We start from the raw sequence: 21,043 nt of genomic DNA, 5'->3' as shown, positions 1-21,043 counted from the left end.
CACTATGTGAATTTCTTTTGTAGTTTCTGATTCTTGTGTGAGACTCAAGCCTTCAAGTTTAGGTCTGCTTCTTTTTGTGAACTTTATGGTTTACACGCCCAAAAATTAAACCACAAAGACTTTTCGTGGTTTAATTTTTGGGCATGAAAGGTTGGTTCCTCTTAGCTTCCAGTTCTCTCTTTTGATTTTATATTGGGGAGGTCCAAGTCAGATGGGGATCAGATGTTCTCAGGCTCTCTCCTAAGGTCTGGATCCCACCAAGATAGATTCTGGCCTCAGGAATTTGGGGGTTGGACTGGCCTGGGAGCCAGACCAAGGGAAGATGCTGGTCTAGGGCAGCTGATGGCCATGCCACCAGAGATGCAAAGGAAGATGGGGATGGGAGTTGGCTCCAAGGGCCCTTGGGGACTGCATTGGGGAGCTGGGTTGGTCTGGATGCAAAGGACCAGGAAGAGGAAAGGTCAGCCCAAGTGTCCAGGAAAGAGGCCCAGGTGTCTGGGGCACCAAGACAAGGAATGGGACAGGACCCAGGCTAGGGGAAGAGATGGGGGGTGGGGAGTGGGGGGGTGCGTGAGCCTGGGGGAATCAAGGCATGGAGGACAGAGGGCAGTATATACTTACCCTGGAGAGAGAGGCCTGCCGGTCCTGCAGGCTTAGGGAAGAAGAGGGAGGTGAGGGCGGGGCCAGGCCCAGAAGCAGTGCTCCTGGAGACCTGAAACGGAACTGAGTTGCTCTGGATACAAAGGATCAGGAAGCAATAGTGGTTTCCCCAGGTGTCTGGGGCGCCAAGACAAGGAATGGGACAGGACCCGGCTAGGAGGAGAGACTGGCAGGGGAGATGGGAGGGTGAGTCTTTTATTTTTAATTTTTTGAGACAGGGTCCCTATAGCCCCAGCTAGCTTGGAACTTGCTATGTAGACCAGGCTGGCCACACAGAGATCCTCCTTCCTCTGCCTCCTGAGTGCTGGGATTAAAGGCAGGTGCCACCATACCTAGCTGTTTATTTATTTTTATTTTGTGTTCGGCTGTATGCATGTATGTGCATCATGTGTGTGCCTGGTGCCAGTGGAAGCCAGAAAAGGGGATTGGCTACCCCAGAACTGGAGTTAACAGACAGTTTGTGAACCGCTATTGGGTGCTGGGAACCAACAGGATGTGCTCTTAACCGCTGAAATATCTCTCCAGCACTAAGAATTACAAAATACTATTTTCTTGGTTGTTAGCCTTAGCCTTTAATGGCTGCACTATTCCTCCAGCCCTGAAAAATATTTTAAATTATAAATAAGGGCTGAGGAGATAGCTCAGTAAGCTAAGTACTCACTGCAGAAGCATGAGGACCCGAGTTGGGATCCTTAGCACTCATGTAAAAAAGCCAGGAAGTGGAGGCACACACCTGTAATCTCTGGTTTGGGGTCCTGGGAGCTACAGAGAAAGGATCTGCTTAAGGGAGGTCATAGAAGCCCAGCCTTGGGCTCAGCTACATCACTAAGGCAGGGCAACATCTGGCTGAATCCTTCATCTAAGCCGGGAATCTGAGTGTCCTCTTCCCTTGGATCCAGCTATCACAGTCTGTCTTACTGAAGCTAAAGCCTGCGGTTACTAGGGTTGCAAGCTGGGCTTGATGGCACATGTTGGTAATCCCAGAACTTGGGAGCCTAGAGCACGAGGATTATGAATCTGAGAGGTGTCTAGGCTACAGAAGAAGACCCTGTCTTAAATAAATACGATACAGTGTAATGGCTGGGTGTGATGGCACTTGGGAGGCAGCAGCAGATGCGAGTTCAAACCAGCCTGGTTTACAAAGTGAATTCTAGGTCAGCCAGGGTACAGAATGAGACCTTGTCTCAAAAACAAACAACAAAAACCAGTATAAGCTAAAATAAAGGTAGTGTTTCCATTAACTAAGTCTAACAAGGAAAGTAGAGATAATTTTATCTGACCGTTTTAAGCACTGGAAAACTGGTATAGTTTCTAGAATATTTCTTTCCTTCTCCAGTGTTACCCTTTCAGAACACTCTTTTTTCCCCTAGGAGAAGCGCCTTGAGGAAGACTGACCATATCCTGCAGTTCTGAAAACCATGGCTGAGGTAACTGATGCTTCCAACCTTTCTGACATTCCATTATTTTTTTTCATATGAGCCAGAAGTGCAGTGGTGTAAAATGCCTATAATTCTAGCTACTGAGGAGACTGAGGCCATAGGACCATGAGTTCAGGCCAGCCTGTGCTACACAGCAACACCCATCTCAAAAACAAAAACCCCTTGTTTGTGTTCTTATGCTGACATTTCTAGCTAGTAAGGATTCCCTTCAAGATCCTGGTCCTCCATTCCTCCATTCTAGCTAGATAATCCTATGTCCTCCCTTGATGACTAGCGTCGTTTTCATTTAGTGATGAACCCAGCATCTTTTCTCAGCCTTCTCCTGGGCATCATGCTGAAAAGAAATTGCAAGCTCAGGGAGTTGGTTTGTAGAATGAACTTGTCCTGCCTGGACTGTGATTTGAGGAGGTGTCAATGTGAGCTGCTTAGCTAGGAACAGACATGGAGAAGCCAAGATCATGTCTATAAACAGACATTTTCCACTGAGAGAACAGAGGATGGGCTTGGGAGCTCCAGATGTTGAAGGATCTCCTAGCCTGTGAGGCTTTGGGGATTGTGGGATTTGTGTCTGGTACAGACCTCTTAGGGCATCTATGAAACAAGTCCAAGTTGAAGTTCAACAGGAAATATGGGTCATGATGAAGCTGTATATGAATCATTAGTTTTCTTTATCTCAGAAGTAAGGGCAGGAATGATGGATGATGCTAGTGAGGTGGGCTGGCATGTTTAAGTTGTTGGCTCATACAGTCAGAGCTCAGAACATTCAGCTACTGAAAAAGAATTAAAAATTTTTATTAATAGGAAATAGTTTTTTAGAAAAATTTTTTTTGGTGTTGGCAGTTGAACTGGGGCCTCACACATACCAGGCACGTGCTCTACCAGTGAGCCACATCTCAGGCTCTGCATTTTGAGACATGGTCTCACCATATAGCTCATGCTGGCTTTGAACTCATTACATAACCCAGGCTGACAACTCAGACTTTCGATCAGTCCTCTTGCCTCAGCCTCCCCAGTGCTGCTATTCTAGTTATGCACCAGCATGCCAGGCTTTCTGTCATCTATTTCTGAGGCCCAGAGGTCCTGGATCTCAGTGATGCCACTATAATTACTCATTCGCTTAACTCCACACAGGCATGCAAGTTTTAGAAATGTATCTTGTGTCATACAGCTAGCATGTGTATTTATTGTTTCAGAGATCGGTGGTGTTCAGTGACGTGTCTCTAGACTTCTCTCAGGAGGAATGGGAGTGCCTGGGCCCTGCTCAGAGGGACTTGTACAGAGATGTGATGTTGGAGAACTATAGAAATCTGGTTTCAGTGGGTAAGGGCATCTGTACCATAATTCAGAGTTGTCCTCTGGAATGTCTGCTTCTTCCTCAATGAATTCCTCAGCTGCTTTTCAAGGTTACCACCTGAATTCTTGCTCCTTATTTGCAAATAAATGGTGTCAGCTGGGCTGAAAATGAAGCTTGGGAAACTGGCAGCTCCAGTGGGCTGTGACTAAAGCCCCGTCTCCATCTCTGGCTTTTCCTGCCATGGCATCTCTTGCTTGACCATCCAGGGATTGGATGTTTCCCTACAGCATAATCATGTTCCATATCTTTTCTCGTGAGCAGGACTTCACATTCCCAAGCCTCAAGTCATCTCTCTATTGGAGCAAGGCAAAGAGCCCTGGATGATTGGCAAAGAGCTTACAAAAGGCCTGTGCTCAGGTAAGTGAGAGATGACCCAGAGCAATGGATACAGGAATCACTCAGCTGGTAAGTGAGGAAACAGCACCTTGGCGATGTTACAGAGGAACCTTCTCTAGGAACCTAGGCCTGAGGAGAAACCAAGTGTTTTTTCAAAATGTTTTAAAATGACGTTTATTTATTTATGTAGGGACAGGGATCACACATGTACCATAGTGAGTATGTGGAGGTCAGGGGACAACTTGTGGGAGTCAGTTCTCTTCTCCACCACGTGAGTCCTGGGAATCAAACTCAGTTCATCAGGCTTGGTGGCAAGTAACCTTTACCCACTGAGCCATCTTGATGGGCCAGAAAAGCAAGTTCTTTTAGGATGAGTTTACAAGTAGCCGCCTTCATCCCTTCCCTCATTTACCACTGTTTCTCAAATACTGTTAATTCCCAGTGGAAGGTGCCTTTCATGTCTCCAAAGAAAACTTCCATATTTTAGATTCAGCTCTGAGGTTGAGTCAGGAAGATTGCAAGTTCCAGGACAGCCTGGACTACGGTGTGAGACTGTCACCGAAAACAATGAAATACAGATTCAGCTCCTTAGCGTTTGATTCTCTTTTACATTTAGACTTTCATCACTCCCAAAATGATCTAATTGTCTGTGAATATGGGCATGTGGATTACTTCATTACAGCTGCCTTTCAGCAACTTGTCAGTTTCTCTTGGATTTTTTTCCTTCTCCATTGACTTTTTGTTGTTGTTGGTCTTTTTGAGACAGGGTGTCCCTGTAGCCCCAGCTGTCCTGGAACTCTCTATGTCGACCAGGCTGGCCTTGAACTCACAGAGATCCGCCTGCCTCTGCCTCCCAAGTGCTGGGACTAAAGGTGTGTGCCACTGTGCCTGGCCTCCATTGAACATTTTTATTTTTTTACTTTGTGTAAGGAGGTCTGCTGGGAGCCCAGGTGTACTAATTATGTCAGCATTAAGATTCACAGTCTATAGGCCAGGCTTACAGCTCAGTGACAGAGTTCTTGCCTAGTATGCCCAAGGCCCTACGTTTGATTACCAGCACTGAAAAACTGAAAGGCTTCCATCCACAGTACATGAAAACTTTTGATACTAAACAAGATTCAGAATCTAAAAGTGGTGCTAAAATATATCTGTAAACAACTTCCTACCAGGCGTGGTGGCACACGCCTTTAATCCCAGCACTCCGGAGGCAGAGGCAGGCAGATCTCTGTGAGTTCAAGGCCAGCCTGGTTTACATAGTTCCAGGGAGACCCTGTCTTAAAAAGATTAAAAACAACAATAACAAAAATAACTTCCACAGAGACAAATACAGTGAAAGAGAAGCCAGTTAGGGAGCCTAGCAGAATGTCAGGGGACTGAATATATAGAAGTAGATTTAATTCACACTGAAATAGTACTTGGAACTGTTGTATAGTCAGTGTGTATAAAGACGTTATTAGAGGGAAAAGAATAAAACAAAGCAGTCTGCCTGTCTTGAGAAGGAAGAAGTGGCAGAGAAAGAAAGATCTGTGGTAAACTATAAGTGGAAGTAAACTTACTAAACACAGTAGATGCCATGTATTATATTATTAAATTCAGATCCAGTAAATATATGACAGAACTGTGCTTTACATAACTATATATTAAAACATCTGATTTTGTGTTATACAGTAAAAGAGAAGCCAGGTAGCAGACTTAGCACCAAGTCAGAGACTAGCCAGGTATGATGGTACACACCTGTAACCCCAGCATTTAGAAAGCTGAGACAGGAAAACCGTGAGTTTAAAGCAGCCTGGCCTACATAGTGAGACCTTGTCTCCAAAATAGGAAATCAGACTTATATAGAGAGAAATGGATTTAATCTATACTGAGATAGTAATTGCATCCTTGGAAGTGATTACTCTTTTACTGTATACATATAAAATAATAAGTAATGTATATTTTATATTCATATATTACACATAAAATATCATGTGGTAATATTATAAAGGGAACTTAGAAAAGGTAATATTTGAGGTTTTTTGTTGTTTATTTATTTTTCAGATAGCGGATAGAGTCTCACGATTTAGCCTAAGGTAGCATCAAATTTGCAGTGCTCCTGCCTCAATCCTGAGTGCTGGGATCATAAATGTACACCACCATGCAGAGGTAGCAAGAATCTTTCACAATCACATCTGTACACACTGACTGTTTAACTCCAGTGCATTTATATACATTCTTTCATATTCTCCCAGCAATCTTGAGTTTAGGATTATTTCCCTTTTAAACATAAAGAAATGGAGTTGACACTGAACATACAGTGTTGAACTATCAGAATTGGGACTCAGACAGCAGGTATGGTGGCACATGCTTGTAATCCCAGCACTTAGAAGCAGAGGTGGGGGGCTAGAGAGATGGCTTAGCAATTAAGAGCACTGACTGCTCTTGCAGAGGACCTGGGTTTGGTTCTTAGCATGCACATGGCAGCTAACAACCATCTGTAACGCCAGTTCCAGGGGCTCCGACACCTTATTCTGACCTTCACAGGCATTTCATGACATGGGTGAATTTACATACATACAGGCAATACACTCATTACACATAAAATAAAAATAATAAAACATTTTTTAAAAAAAGAAGCAGCGGTAGAAGGGTCAAGAGTTTGAGGCCATCCTGGGATGGATAGTGAGACCCTGTCTTGATAAAAACAAAACAGGGGGGCTGGAGAGATGGCTCAGCAGTTAAGAACACTGTTCTTGCAGAAGACCTGGGTTCGAATCCAGCACCCACATGGCAACTAATAACTGTCTGTAACTCCAGTTCCAGGGGATCCAACAGATCCTTCTGTCCTCCACAGGCATTGCACAACACGGGGGCACTTACCTACATGCAGGCAATACACACATTCACATAAAATATAAAATAATAAAATAAATAAAACTGATAAATAAAGTAAAATAAAATAACAGAAAAATTTGGGTTCAACTCTCATCAGTCTGGTACCTGCCATCTTTCCATAGCAATATGTTCTTCTCTGTCTTAATTTGTTTCTGTCTCCCTTAAACTCTGGCAGCCTCTCCTCTCAGTCACTGGGGTGGTACACAGGTGTCCTCTCCCAAGATCAGCAAATAAAATCCCAAAGCAAATAACATTTTCATTAAATCCACAAGACATGAAAATATTCTGAGTGTCTCTGTGACACTTAAATCAAATTAGCTTAGTACCTTCAACACATTTAGGCTCTTCATCCGTATAGATAAAATCCTCTGTTAAGGCTTTCAGATTTCATCTACTGCATCTTTTATTATGGAGCTTACCACTGTTTCCACCCCAACTGAATGTGCTGCCATTCAGTTCTGACACTGTTCAGATGAGTGCAGACCTTACAGTCTCCTACAGTGCTGCGCTCACTTTAGATGCCAGCCCCAAATCTTGGGACCCACCTACAATTTGATCTCCTTTAAGTTTATGGGTTTTCAAGATCCCTTCATGTTTAATAATTTGCTGAATGATTCATATAACTCAAGAAAGCTCTCTATGTAGTTTTATTATAAATACATATTAAGGCAATATATTGAATCCTTCCAGGTAGGAAATCTGTGCATTTCTTTGTGAAGCCGTTTGTTTTTAAGATAGCTGAAATCTAATAATCTGATTTGCCTTTCTGGTGTCCAGCCCCAATAGCTGAAGCTTTGTAAGGGACTATCATGAATTGCCTCAGCAGTACAAAGATACTGCTATCATTGAGAGAATCTCGCAGGTTTTTGAAGGTCTATGCCAGAAAAGTAGGACAAAGACCAGTGTGATTCCACGGCCTATAATCAAAGCACTCGAGAAACTGCAGCAGGAAAAAACAGTTCCAGAACAGCTTGGGTTATATAGTGAGACCTCGTGTTGGAGGGAGGGCTAGGGGGTGGGGGTAGGTTATGGCAGGCATGGTGATACATTCCTTTATTCCCATTCTTGAGAGGCAGAGGTAGAGATAGGCCAATCTCTGTGAATTTGAGACCAGCCAGGTCTACATAGGGAGTTCCAGGTTAGCCAGGGCTACCTAGTAAGGCCCTGTCTTAAAACAGACAGTCCCTACAAGCCACCATGAGATTTGGCTGCCTTTCTGAGGCCTGAGTCAGAAAGGTCAACTTTCCTTTTCCTTTTTTCTATCTCTTTCCTTTGGATGCTGGCCAGAACCTAAGTATGCTTTTCTGGTACATTGGACTTCCTTACTCTCTCTCTAAAGCCTCCTTCACCACGCGGCTGCTTGTCTGATCCTCATGCCAACACAAATGACATGGCTTTTTTCCTTCCTCCCTAGATTCTTCTCCTCTGGGCAGCTTCTGAGATTTACAGCTTGCCTGCCTTGAGGTGTTTTTCTTTTAAACTCAAATAAAATTGTCCTCAAGCTTCCCTTTGGAGTCCTTAAATTCTTTTATTAATCAAAACAAACAAAACCAAATAAAAAATAACAAATTTATGCTGCCAGTGGTAGCTTACGCCTTTAATCCCAGCACACGGGAGGTAGAGGCAGGCAGATCTCTGTAAATTGGAGGCCAGCCTGGTCTACATAGTGAGTTCCAGATCAGCTGGGGCTACAGGGAGACCCTGCCTCAAAAACGACAAAAAGAAAAAATAACAAATTTATTATTTGTTTATCTCACCAAATATCCAGGAATCTTTTCCATCTATATGTACCTAATCGTGTTGATTATGTGTCCCAAGCATTGTTTGTTGACCAACTTTTCCAGATTATTCTGACCCACATCCATATTTAAGAATCACTGTTGGTCAGGTATTCCCATAGTCCTCTTCTGCTTTTGCATTATATCTTGTTAATTGCTCTGTGTTCTTTGTCCATTTTTCATGTTAAATGTCATTCCCCCACTAGATATTATTTTCACTTTAATTTTTCCATTTCCATCATGAAAGTTCAAGTTTTTCCAGTTAAAAAGAGAAAAATGACTGTCGTGTTCTTTTCTTTCAGCTCTGGAGTCAATGTGTGAAAGCAAGTTGTTATCTCTAAAGAAGGAAGTTTACGAAATAGAATCATGCCAGAGGGAGATGATGGGGCTTACAAAGCATGGCCTTGAGTACTCCAGTTTTAGAGATGTTCTGGAATTTGGAAACCACTTTACAAGACAAATGGGATACCAAAATGGGCATTTAAACCAAGAGGTGCTTCCTAGTGAATACACACCCACATTTATGCAACAGACTTTCATTTCCCTACGTCAAATAATTAATAATGAAGAGAAACCCTATGAATGTAAGAAATGTAGGAAGGTCTTTAGTCATAACTCACAATTTATTCAACATCAGAGAATTCATATTGGTGAAAAGTCTTATGAATGTAAGGAGTGTGGGAAATTCTTTAGTTGTGGTTCACATGTCACTCGACATCTGAAAATTCATACTGGTGAAAAGCCCTTTGAATGTAAAGACTGTGGGAAGGCCTTCAGTTGTAGCTCATACCTTTCTCAGCATCAGAGAATACATACTGGTAAGAAACCCTATGAATGTAAGGAATGTGGGAAAGCCTTTAGTTACTGCTCAAACCTTATTGACCACCAGAGAATTCACACTGGTGAAAAACCTTATGTATGTAAAGTATGTGGGAAAGCCTTTACAAAGAGCTCACAGCTTTTTCAACATGCACGAGTTCATACAGGTGAGAAACCCTATGAATGTAAGGAATGTGGCAAAGCCTTTACTCAGAGCTCAAAGCTTGTTCAGCATCAGAGAACCCACACTGGTGAGAAACCCTATGAGTGCAAGGAATGTGGGAAAGCCTTTAGTAGTGGCTCAGCACTTACAAACCATCAGAGAATCCACACTGGTGAGAAACCCTATGATTGTAAGGAATGTGGGAAGGCCTTTACTCAGAGTTCCCAACTTCGGCAACATCAAAGAATTCATGCCGGTGAGAAACCTTTTGAATGTTCTGAATGTGGAAAGTCATTTACTCAGAACTCCCAACTTTTTCAACATCAGAGAGTCCACACGGATGAAAAACCATATGAATGTAATGAATGTGGAAAGGCATTTAATAAATGTTCAAACCTTACCCGGCATCAGAGAATTCATAGTGGTGACAAGCCCTATGACTGTAAGGAATGTGGAAAAGCCTTTAGTAGTGGTTCAGACCTTGTTCGCCATCAGGGCATTCATACTAGTGAATAATAAGGGTTTAGGTCTCATAGTTAATTTTCTTTCCCCTCATTTGATTTGATATTTAAGTTTTCAGTCCAAATGCATTTAACTGTAGGTAATGAATTCCAAGTCCAAGTGTATACTCCCAGCCTTATGCCAATGTTAGTTGGTCAATAGTTTTTTATTTCCCCTTTGTTTGGAGATACATTGCACTGTTGCTTATGTTTGCTTATTTTTTAGGGCTATCTTTTGATTCCCAAATTTTATATTTGATGTTTGCACTACAATCATAATGCTTAAATTTTGGGACCTTGAATAATTTTAAATTCCTTGTGGAATTCTAATGTTGTGTTTGAGGCCATGTCAATCTTTTTGCTTCATTTCATAAGTGCCAAAATTAAATGTAATCATCCTGATTATAGATGACGACTATCAAATTGATAGAACCAGTTCTGCTGGATGTTGTTTTTTAAGAAAGCATAGTCATAGTATTTGTATTCATCCTTCACCTGCTTTTATCATCCTAAAAATAAGTTACATTTTCAGTAGATAGGGATTTTTATTGTAATGACATATCTTTTTTAAATGACTTATGGTTGCTTCTAAATTTTTCTAGTTATAAAAATTGTCTTCATCAATACTACCCAAAATTTCTTGATGCTTTTTTTCCTTTTAGAATTTAGAACATTTATTCACCCTTTCCCCTTGTGTGCTATTTTGTTTCTCTTCATTAACCCTAGTCCTAGTGTCATATTAGAGAGGTAATTTCTGTTAGAAAAGGTTTTTTCCTTGATTTTTTTCCCTTATATGTTAGTGGTGCTTTATTTCTTACGTTATATATACAGTCATATGTATGCATTGGTTTACTATGAGAAAACTCAATGAATTCATAAATATAAAGAACTTAGCTGTATTCCTAGCATATAGTGTGGGCTTAATAAAAGCTTTGCTGTTGTCATTGATATACTAGTTTTTTTAATTGTCTTTATTATGATTTATCACCAGGATTTGTGTGTGTGTGTGTGTGTGTGTGTGTGTTGCTGAGGATAGAAGCCAGGGCTTTGTACATGCCAGGCTGTATCGTTGAGCTCCACCCCTCACTGCTATGTTCTAGGCAATGGCTCTGCCACTGAGCCAAGCTCCCAGCCCCTCATTGGTAGATTCTAGGCAAGTGCTTTACATCTGTGCCATACCTGAGCCTCTCTGATGGATTGATTCTAGGCAACTGCTCTACCACTGAGCCACGGCCCCAGTCCCTCACTGGTAAATTCTAAGCAAGCGTTTTACCTTTGCTGGGATTAAAGGCATGGGCCACCACACCCAGCGGAAAGGACTTTTAACTATGGTATTTACCTTTGTCAAAACCAGAGGATTTACAATGGAGAAGAGAAGTAATTATAGGAAAGAAGATCTTTTACCACTTTTTGTTATTATTAAACTATAAATGGAAAAAGGGTGTTTGTGGGTAGTCTTTGTTCAGACCTTTATGCTATGTAAAGAATACCAATCTGAATGTCTTGAGGGTGGGTAATGGTGGATAGTTGAAATCACTGCTGTCAAAACAGCAGTAGTTGGGAATATTTTTCCGAATTCATTAACAAAAAACAAAGCATGGAGGTGGTGTGTGACACTGTTACTGGGGAGATAGAAACAAGTGTCTACCCCAGATAGGAAACCCATGACAGATCAAAGTAAGGACACCACCAAAGTCCAACTTGGTGAACAAATGCGCTTTCTTGGGGTTATTAACAGGAGTGTGGTTGAAGAGTTGCTTACTGGAGCAGAAATAACTCAAAAGACAGCTGTGTCAACAAAAGCCCACCCCAGCATGGGTGACAGCTCATGAAAGCCGGAAACCTGAGCCCAGTGCAGAGCTTGGAGCAGCTTGGAGGTTGTAGTCTTTTCCAGGTATCTCCGTTGGTCGGAGCTCAGCTCTTCCGGGCAGCTGGTCTAGTCTGAGGCTTATATATGCCTGGGGAGGGGGGAACTGAGGAATCTGGTCAGTTTCAGGGGCTTCCTGAAGCTTTTGATTGAGTTATTTTCTGAGCTTAATGAGCTTCCCTGCAGCGTGCAGTGTTTCACCTTCCTTTGGAACATCCCGAGTCTTAACGAGGGAAGAAGTCATCCTGGGTCCTGAATGCTCCTCAGATGGCTGCATGATTGGTTGCCACTCTGGCAGCTTTCCCAGAAAGCTGTCACAACTGTCCCCCTATCCAGGGGAGGAAAGACCAGGGAACAGCACCCACTCAGGACCCTAATGGAGAGTGGGGTACCAGGAATCCTGAGCCTGGAACAGACTAAATCTGAGCAGGCAAAGATGCAGTGCCAAGAATAAAGAGGTTTTATTTTGAATTCTGGAAGGTCTGCAACTTTCTGTTCTCCCACTACCCTACTCCCACTTGGCTCTGACTCTGCCTCTCCCCAGATGCCACAGATACACATTTTTGTAATTTTTTATTTTTCATTTTATCTGTACGAGTGTTTTGCCTGTATCTGTGTAAGTGCACCTATGCATGCAGTGTCTGTGGAGGCCAGAAGAGTGCATCAGATCCCTGGAACTGGAGTTACAGAGTTATGGACAGTTATTAGCTACCATGTAAGTGCTGGGAGCCAAACACAGGTCCTCTGCAAAAGCAGCCCGTGCTCTTAACCTCTGAGCCATCACGCCAGCCCCTCGAGGCCTCAGATTTAAAACCTTGTGAGGAAGAATTAAGATATGAAAGAACAACAAAGGTATATTAAAATTTACATGTGATGGACTGCAGAGATGCTTCAGTGGTTAAGAGCACTGGCTGCTCTTGCAGAAGACCTGGGTTCAAGTCTCAGCACCCACATGGCGACTAACAACCATCCACAACTCCAGTTCCAGGGAAATCAGGCCCATGGGCATTGTGCAGTACAGGTGCACTTACGTGCATACAGGCAATGCACTCGTACACACACAAAAATAGATCAACATGTGAAAGAAGCCAATTGGAAGGGAAGTCTTCCAAATTCTGGCATCATCTAACAGCATGCAGAAAACAAAAACTGGGAAATACAAATGGGAGGAAACGGGACTGTACGCTGCAAGGCTAGGTGCTTTGGGGGTTCTTTCTCAGCTTACTATCCCACTTCCTTTCTTGAGAGTGCTTTTTTAAAAAAAAAAATATGAGTGTATTGCCTGCATGCATGTAAGTGCACCCGTGTTGTGCAGTGCCCACAGAGGTCAGAAGAGGGTGTCAGATCCCCTGGAACTGGAGTTACAAATGGTTGTTAGCAGCCATGTAGGTGCTGGGAATTGAACCCAGGTCCACAAGAGCAGCCAGTGCTCTTAACCACCGAGCAATCTCTCCCACTCCTACTTTTCCTTTCTTAATCTATTTCTAGTCTATGCCTGACTTAAAAAGATATGACCTTTTCCTCCACCACTCCTGGCGACTGCAGAGATTTTTCATTTAACCTATATTTTTCTCTTAAACTCTAATAAAACTGTCCTAGAGTTTCCTTTGAGTCCACTTCTAAGTTCTTTTATTAATGAGACTAAGACTCCCCAAAGGCAAATTCTGTTTGCCCAGTAACAGAATGATTCACATGTCACAGACTTGGGAAACTGAGTGGTAAAAAGTCTGAAGAGGAAGCTGACCCTTACTCCCTTCACACTGCTGCCCTACACCTGATTCCTCCCCCAATGCCATCAGAACTATCCTGAAACTGGAGAGAGGGCCTGCCTGGGAAGAGAAAGGGAACCAGGCCCTGTGGAGGGTAATCAGGAACAAACCAGTGAGAAAAAGGCCCCGCTGGCCAGAGGAGAGTGCTCCTGGAGAGGACTGGCCCTCCTGAGGTCAGGGGAGGCTTTTCTGACAGCTGTGCCACCTCCAGCCTTGGGAGCTCAAAACGATCAGTCTTTTTTCCTATCTGCCTGACACTTCATGCCACCTACCACTTTCATGCTGCCTTGTGGACCAATTAGAAAGACTGTCCAGATCAGAACTGTGGGAAGAATGATGTGCACTGCTCCCATGAACTGGTTCAGCCCTAAAAGCCTAGCAGCTGCCCAGACAAAAATTTCTTCCTAATGCTATGTTGTGAACCCAGAATTTGGGATATGGAAGGAGAAGATTGAAGTTGAAGGCTAACCTAGGCTACACAGCAAAACATTTGTCTCCAAAAAACCAAGACAATAAGTGAATAAAACGATAAAATAAAAATATAGATATCTATCCTCTGGTGGTATTTACTGAATGCTGGCACAGTGTTATATAGCCTACACCCAAATCTGCTTTGTAACTCTCAAAACTACCTATGGTACAGTGGAGCATTGTGACGGCACAGTGCAGCCTTGTGTTGGAACAATGAAGCATTGTGAAGTGACGATTCAACATTCTGATGTTACATGGAGCATTGTAACATTCAACATGGTGATGGCACATTGGAGTAATGTTTGTCACTATGCGGGGTTGTGGTGTCATGATGGAACAATATGATGTAATAAGTTGGCATTACATTGTCACAATGCTTCATTGTGACAAGACAGGAGCATTGTGATGTCATAGACAGTATTGTGTAATGCCGGGCATGGTGGCACATGCCTTTAATCCCAGCATTCAAGAGGCAGAGGCAAGTGGATTTCTGTCAGTTCAAGGCCAGCCTGGTCTACATAGTGAGTACCAGGCCAGCTCTGGCTACAGGATAGACCCTGTTTCAGAGACAAAAAAAAGCATTGTGATAGCAGAATGGATTATGTCAATGCCACAACAAAACATTAAAACATTATGATATCACAATTCACATTTATGGTACCACGATGTAGACTTATTATAGAACCATATACTCTAGTGATGGCACACTGGAGCATTTTGATGGCACACTGCAGCATCGAGATGTCACAATTCAGCAATATGATGATACAATGGGTTATTGGGATGTCAAAATGCAGCATGGAACACTGTGATATCACAATTCAGTATTGTGATTGCACAACACAGCATTGTGATGCCATAGTTCAGGATTGCAATGACAGAATGATGAAATGTGGCATTATGTCAAAATGGAGCACTGTGATGCCATGGGGAGCCTTGTGTTGTCACAATGCAACATTATAATGTCACAATGGAGTATTTTGATGGCTCAGTGTTCCATTGTGCCAGACAATGCAGTGTTTGGCAGAACAATAAAACATTGTAAGATCACAATTCAGAATTATGATGGCACCATGGAGCATTTTGATGTCACAATGTGGCATTATAATGTCAAACTGTGTTGTGGCATCACAAGGGAGCATTTTGATGTCAAAGTGCAGCATTGTGATGCCACAATTAAGTATTATAACAGGACAATGGATTACTGTGATGACAGTTAATTATTGTAATGTCATAGTGGACCATTGGGATGCCACAATGTTAAGATGGTGATGTCACATTTGAGCATTGTGATAGTACATCGCACCACTGTGATGTCAGAATTCAGTATCATGATGGAGCAATGGAACACTGTAGTGACAAAATTCAGTCTTTTGATGGCACAAAGGAGCACTGTGATAGCACAGTGAAGCATGGTGAAGTCAGCACTCAGCATTATGAGGGAACAAGGGAATATTGTGATGTCGCAACAGAATGTGGTATAAAGATTTAAGAATAGTCTTGGGAGCTGGAGCGATGGCTCAGCGGTTAAGAGCACTGACTGCCCTTGCAGAGGACCCAGGTTCAATTCCCAGCACCCACATGGCGGCTCTGAACTGTCCTCAACTCCAGTTCCAGCAGAATCTGAAGCCCTCTTCTAACCTCCACGGCATTGCACGACATGGGTGCACTCACATACATGCAGGCAATCCACTCATACATATAAAATAAAAAAATATTTAGAAAAGAATAGTCTTAGAATATTTGTATCATGATAGGGTTTTAGGGGGTGCCTTGAGGATGGGACTTTGGGAAGAATCATTGCCAGGAAATTATGGCTATTCACAAAATCAGGAAATGAAAAGATAAAAATCACAATTCAACAATTTAATGAAAGTTCCTGAGAGACTCCTGCTGGATACTTAATGCTCAGAAGCCACGTCCTCATTTCCTATCAAGTCTATGGAACAATGTGTGCCAAAGAGGTTAATATGAAAGGCAAGATGTATTCATACCTTTAATCAGGATTGTGACTATGGCTACAAAATTTAAGGGGGATACATACAAATAAAGAACAAAACAACGCTCAGTCAACAGAACCCACGAAAGTAAAAGAAAAATGTTTCCGGGTGGGAGAGATGGCTCAGTGGTTAAGTGCACTGGCAAAGGACCCAGGTTCGATTGCCAGCACTCACATGGCAGTTAACAACCATCCATAACTCTAATTCCAGGGGATCCAATGCCCTCTTCTGACCTCTGTGGGCATTGCATGACACAGATGCGCATGACACTGGTGCACTTATATACATGCAGGCAATACACTCAAACACATAAAATAAAAATAATAAAATATGGGCTGGAGAGATGGCTCAGTGGTTAGGAGCACTGTCTGCTCTTGCAGAGGACCTGGGTTCAATTCCCAGTACCCACAATAGTGGCTTACAACCATCAGTAACTCCAGTTCCAGGGGATCCTATGCCCTCTTCTGATATCCAAGGGCACTGCGTGACACGGGTACATGTACCTACATGCACGCAATACACTCATACACATACAATAAAAATGAAAAATAATAAAAATACATTTAAAAAAAAGGTTTCACCTGGGCGTGGTAGTGCACACCTTTAATTCCAGAACTTGGGAGGCAGAGGCAGAGGCAGATCTCTGTGAAAATGAGACCAGCCTGGTCTACATAGCAAGTTCCAGGCCAGCTGGGGGCTACAGAGAGACTCTGTCTCAAAAAGACCAAAAAAAGGAAACGTTTCATTTGGCATCTGGGTGTGATTGCACACACCACTGGTTTCAGCATTTGACAGGCATCTCTGAGTTCGAGGCCAGCCTGGTCTACATAGTGAGTTCCAGGCCAGCTGAGGCTACAGGGAGACCCTGCCTCAAAAAGACCAAAAAAAAAAAAAAAAAGATATTTAACTGGGGCTGGAGAGATGATTCAGCAGTTAAGAACATTTGCTGCTCTTGCAGAAAAACTGGATTCAGTTTCCATCATCCACATTGTGACACACAACTATCTATGATTTAAATTCCAAGGGGTCAGAAGCTTTCTTCTGGTTTCTGCAGGCCCTAGGCATGCATGTGGTGCACACACATATATCCAGGCAAAACACTCATACATGTAAAAAATAAATATTTTAAAAAGATACTGCATTAAAATATTACTTATTCTGGGCCGGGTGTGGTGGCACACACCTTTAATCCCAGCACTCGGGAGGCAGAGGCAGGTAGATCTCTGTGAGTTCAAGGCCAGCCTGGTCTACATAGTGAGTTCCAGGACAGCTGGGGCTACAGGGAGACCCTGTCTCAAAAAGACCAAAAAATAAAAATTAAAAAATTAAAAAATAAAGATATTTCTGGGGCCTGTGCCCCAGTGTTTCTGAATCCATATGTCTAAAATTGGATATGATTCTTTTTATTTCTAAGTTCCAAGGAGATACTGGTGCTGGAACATACGGCTTTCTGAAGAGTTAATATGTCTTGTGACTGGATGGCTTATGGCATACTTCCAAAGTTAAGGTTCAGTGAAAGGACAAAGAACTATATGATCAAAGCAAGTTTGTACCCAGAAGGCAAACCTCTGGGAAAAACGTGTTCTTAAATTCTTTTTTCTTTTTTTTTTTAAACACAGAATAAACACCCTTATTACAGGCGTTAGGATGACTCATTTGCCTTTCTGGGCTCTGAGCTTCCTCAGGTAGAACCCCAGCTCCTTGCCCTCTAGCACATAGCCATCTGCTCTACCACACTGGCGGGGTCTTGACACAATGCAGGCAAGAAGCTTGCCCTGCTGGAACTGCTCCTCCCGAATACTGCTGATTTTGGCATTCTTTTTCCTTTCATCATATTTCTTTTGAATTTTTTTGGATCGCTTTTTGTTTAAAATCTCTTCCTCCTCAGGAGTCATCTTGGCGCCCTTCTTGTGGCCCAGGGGCAGAGCATAGTGGGACTCATACCACTGTCGGTAGGGAGTGCTGTCAATGAGCACCATGCAGGTCTTCACCAGGGTCTTGGTCCCGACCCGCTCATTATTGGATGTATTGTAGACAACATCAATGATCCTTGTTTTTCGAGTACAACACTCAGAGCCCCAGGAGAAGTTCCCCCGCATCTAATCTCAGGGCTCGGTACTTATTGCCTCCTCGAGGGGCGCCGGGGCTCGCACTTCCGCTTCTTGTGGTAGGGCTTTCTCTTGCCCCAGGTATTGGGCACTTGTGCCAGTTGTCCCGCGAGATGCCCATGGCTTGGCGCTGGCTGGAAAGAGGAAGCGCAAAGCTTCGTGGTCGGGTTTCTAAAACGCAGCCCCCCCCCAACCCCCCAACCGTGTTCTTAAATTCTTGAAAACACTGGTTGGGCTGAAGCTATTCCAGGAAGCAGAATTTTCCATCTGACACATTAGTTTAGTTTAGAGGTCTTTTGATAACGTCTACACACTGTATTCCTTAACTTGTTAATCGTATGTAACTTGTTATTGTATGCCTTACGTGTTCTTGGCACAATATTTCCTGTGAACTCAGCTCATCTATTATTTTGGTACTGAATAAAAAGATCAGGACTAAGAAGGATCTACATCTGCGGACCACGAGTCTCAGATCCTCCACTTAAAGCTTGAATTGTGTCTTCCAGTCCTTTCGAGTCTCAGTTCACTCAGCTAGTACAACCACACACTAAAGAACCTGGGTTCTTTATCTGCACCCAGGCTCTGAGCATCAGTGCTGGCCTCCCATGACTCCATCTCACCAGTGGAAAGTCTTTTGCTAGAATCCTGTAGCAGGCTTTCTGTGGCTTGCTGGTTAGTATTGATGGTGTATTTTTTCAGCAGGCAAAGACATAGATTACTTTTTCTTTCTTTTCTTCTTTCTTTTTTTTATGGGGGAGAGGGTGAGACAGGGTCTCCCTGTAGCCCCAGCTGGCCTGGAATTCACTATGGAGACCAAGCTGGCCTTGAACTTCACAGAGATCTCTGCCTCCTGTGTGCTGGGATTAAAGGAGTGCATCACCAGACCAGGCCATTATTATTATTATTATTATTATTATTATTATTATTATTACTACTACTACTATTTTCTAGTCTCACCAAGTTTTCCCAGGCTGGCTTCAAACTTGTGATCCTCTAGCTTCAGGCTCCCAATTAGCTGAAATTAAAAGTGTGTGCCACTTTGTCTAGCAAGAACTTTTAAAATCAGACATGGGCCTGGGTAATCTAGTCCTCAGAAGTGTTTCATTATGAACAGTCTACAGCATACGGTGGGTGAGAGAAGGTTTATACACTGAACACTAACATAGCATACACCTGGATTCAACTACTCCTCTAGGTTTGTTTTCTTGTGTTTTGATCCTGTGCTTTATCTGTCTTCTACCATCACTTTAAGGGTAGTACTTAAAATACTGTTTTATTTTATTATTATTTTATTTTATATTAGTTATTTAATTTTAATTGCCTATTTATTTATTTATTTATTGAGATAGGGTCTCACTATGTAGCCCTTGCTGGCCTGGAACTCACAGAGATCTGCCTGCCTCTGCCTCCCAAGAATAAAGGTGTGTGCCACCACCACACCTGGCCTTTTTAAATATTCTTGCCAATTTTTTTCCATTTTTTAAAATCAAGAAGTTTTATGATTTGCATAATTTCTTTGAACTCTTCTCACTTTATATGTATTACTCTCAAGCTAACAACCTTTTTTCTTTTTTTTGGTCTTTTTGAGACAGGGTCTCCCTGTAGCCCCAGCTGTTCTGGAACTCACTATGTAGACCAGGCTGGCCTTGAACTCACAGAGATCCACCTGCCTCTGCTCCCGAGTGCAGCGATTAAAGGCGTGCACCATCACCACGCCTGTCGCTAACAACCTTTTTATTTTACTGTCTTTTCATGCTTAATCACAATTCAATGTATCGTTTTGTTTGTACTGTCCTGAAAGTCAGTTCATTCTCTTTTCTTTTTTTATAGTGTATCTGTTTAATTATATCATGAACGGTAATGCAGTATCCGCTTTGACAATTTCAGTCATATAAAAATGATGGGTAATGATGTTTAAAGATGCCACAATTACTATTGTAAAGCTTATTTATTAAGCGTGAAAGACAATTAAAAACTAGTTTAAAAAGAACACAGGTCAAAGTACAGTACAGCTTTGCTGACAGCTTCCATCTAAATCTGATGCCGACTTCTTTTTTTTATTTATTTTTATTTTTGTGTGTCTGTGTGTATTGCCTACATGTAGGTAAGTGCACCCGTGTCGCGCAATGTCGACGGAAGTCAGAAGAGGCTGTTGGATTACCTGGAACTGGAGTTATAGACAGTTGTTAGCTGCCGTGTGGGTGCTGGGATTTGAACCCAGGTCTTCTGCAAGAACAACCAGTGTTCTCATCTCTCCAGCCCCTGATGTGGAGTTCTTAATGGAACCCAACCACATGCTGCTCGCTGACGCCATGGCTGTGGATTCCACTTCTTGTCCTCAGCTGGGGATGAGCGATGTCAGCAAGCGCATTCTACATCTTCTCCAGAAGCAAGTCTGCCATACACAATATTCTCTAGCCAGGTACAGCTTCGTGATTTTCCTCTTCTAGCTTATATAAGCGGGCAGCCTGTAAAGCAGCCGGGAACTCTTCACTAGGTAAGGAAGCTATCAAAACATCAGATCTTTTTTTGTTCTTGTAATCAATGCTGAAAAAAGCTGGGCATATTCTTCTGTTGGGTTAGCTGGCTGGTGTTTATTAATTGCTGTCTGAATGTTACTAAAAGCAGCAGGAGGGCCACACTCCTGCAACGCCCCAATGGCATTACAGTACTGATCTGCCAGGGAGTTCAGGGTCTCCTGCAGCTGCCTGCTGATCCACCATCTAGATCCTGCCCAGTTCATTCTTATATGACTTAGTTTCAATTTTTATTTTCTCTTTTAGTCATAAGTTCTTTCAAAGAGCACTTGTTTGTAGCTAATTGTGCATATTGATTACTGGAATGCAATAGTGTTTTTTTTTATTTCTTCCATTCTAATTTTGAATTATTATATTTCCATTATAAT

The 21,043-nt window shown here is 42.6% G+C and overlaps 1 protein-coding gene and 1 pseudogene across 1 annotated transcript in view; one reads left to right on the top strand and one right to left on the bottom strand.

The window, feature by feature from the left end:
- The window catches only part of LOC103750781 (zinc finger protein 383), a 52,881-nt gene that overhangs the window by 11,200 nt on the left and 20,638 nt on the right, over window positions 1-21,043 (top strand). Inside the window, exons 2-5 of the mRNA XM_029556511.1 lie at window positions 2,031-2,087; window positions 3,293-3,419; window positions 3,715-3,810; window positions 8,744-9,929. Coding sequence (XP_029412371.1) covers window positions 2,079-2,087; window positions 3,293-3,419; window positions 3,715-3,810; window positions 8,744-9,929 — 1,418 coding nt within the window. The 5' untranslated portion in view covers window positions 2,031-2,078. The remainder of the gene's footprint in view (window positions 1-2,030; window positions 2,088-3,292; window positions 3,420-3,714; window positions 3,811-8,743; window positions 9,930-21,043) is intronic.
- Window positions 17,683-18,274, bottom strand: LOC108491800 (annotated as a pseudogene).

This window comes from Nannospalax galili, unplaced genomic scaffold, assembly GCF_000622305.1.
Source record: "Nannospalax galili isolate Female #2095 unplaced genomic scaffold, S.galili_v1.0 scaffold886, whole genome shotgun sequence".
Taxonomy (NCBI): domain Eukaryota; kingdom Metazoa; phylum Chordata; class Mammalia; order Rodentia; family Spalacidae; genus Nannospalax; species Nannospalax galili.
Note: the sequence above shows the minus strand (reverse complement) of the source record. Positions and strands in the feature narration are given on the sequence as shown.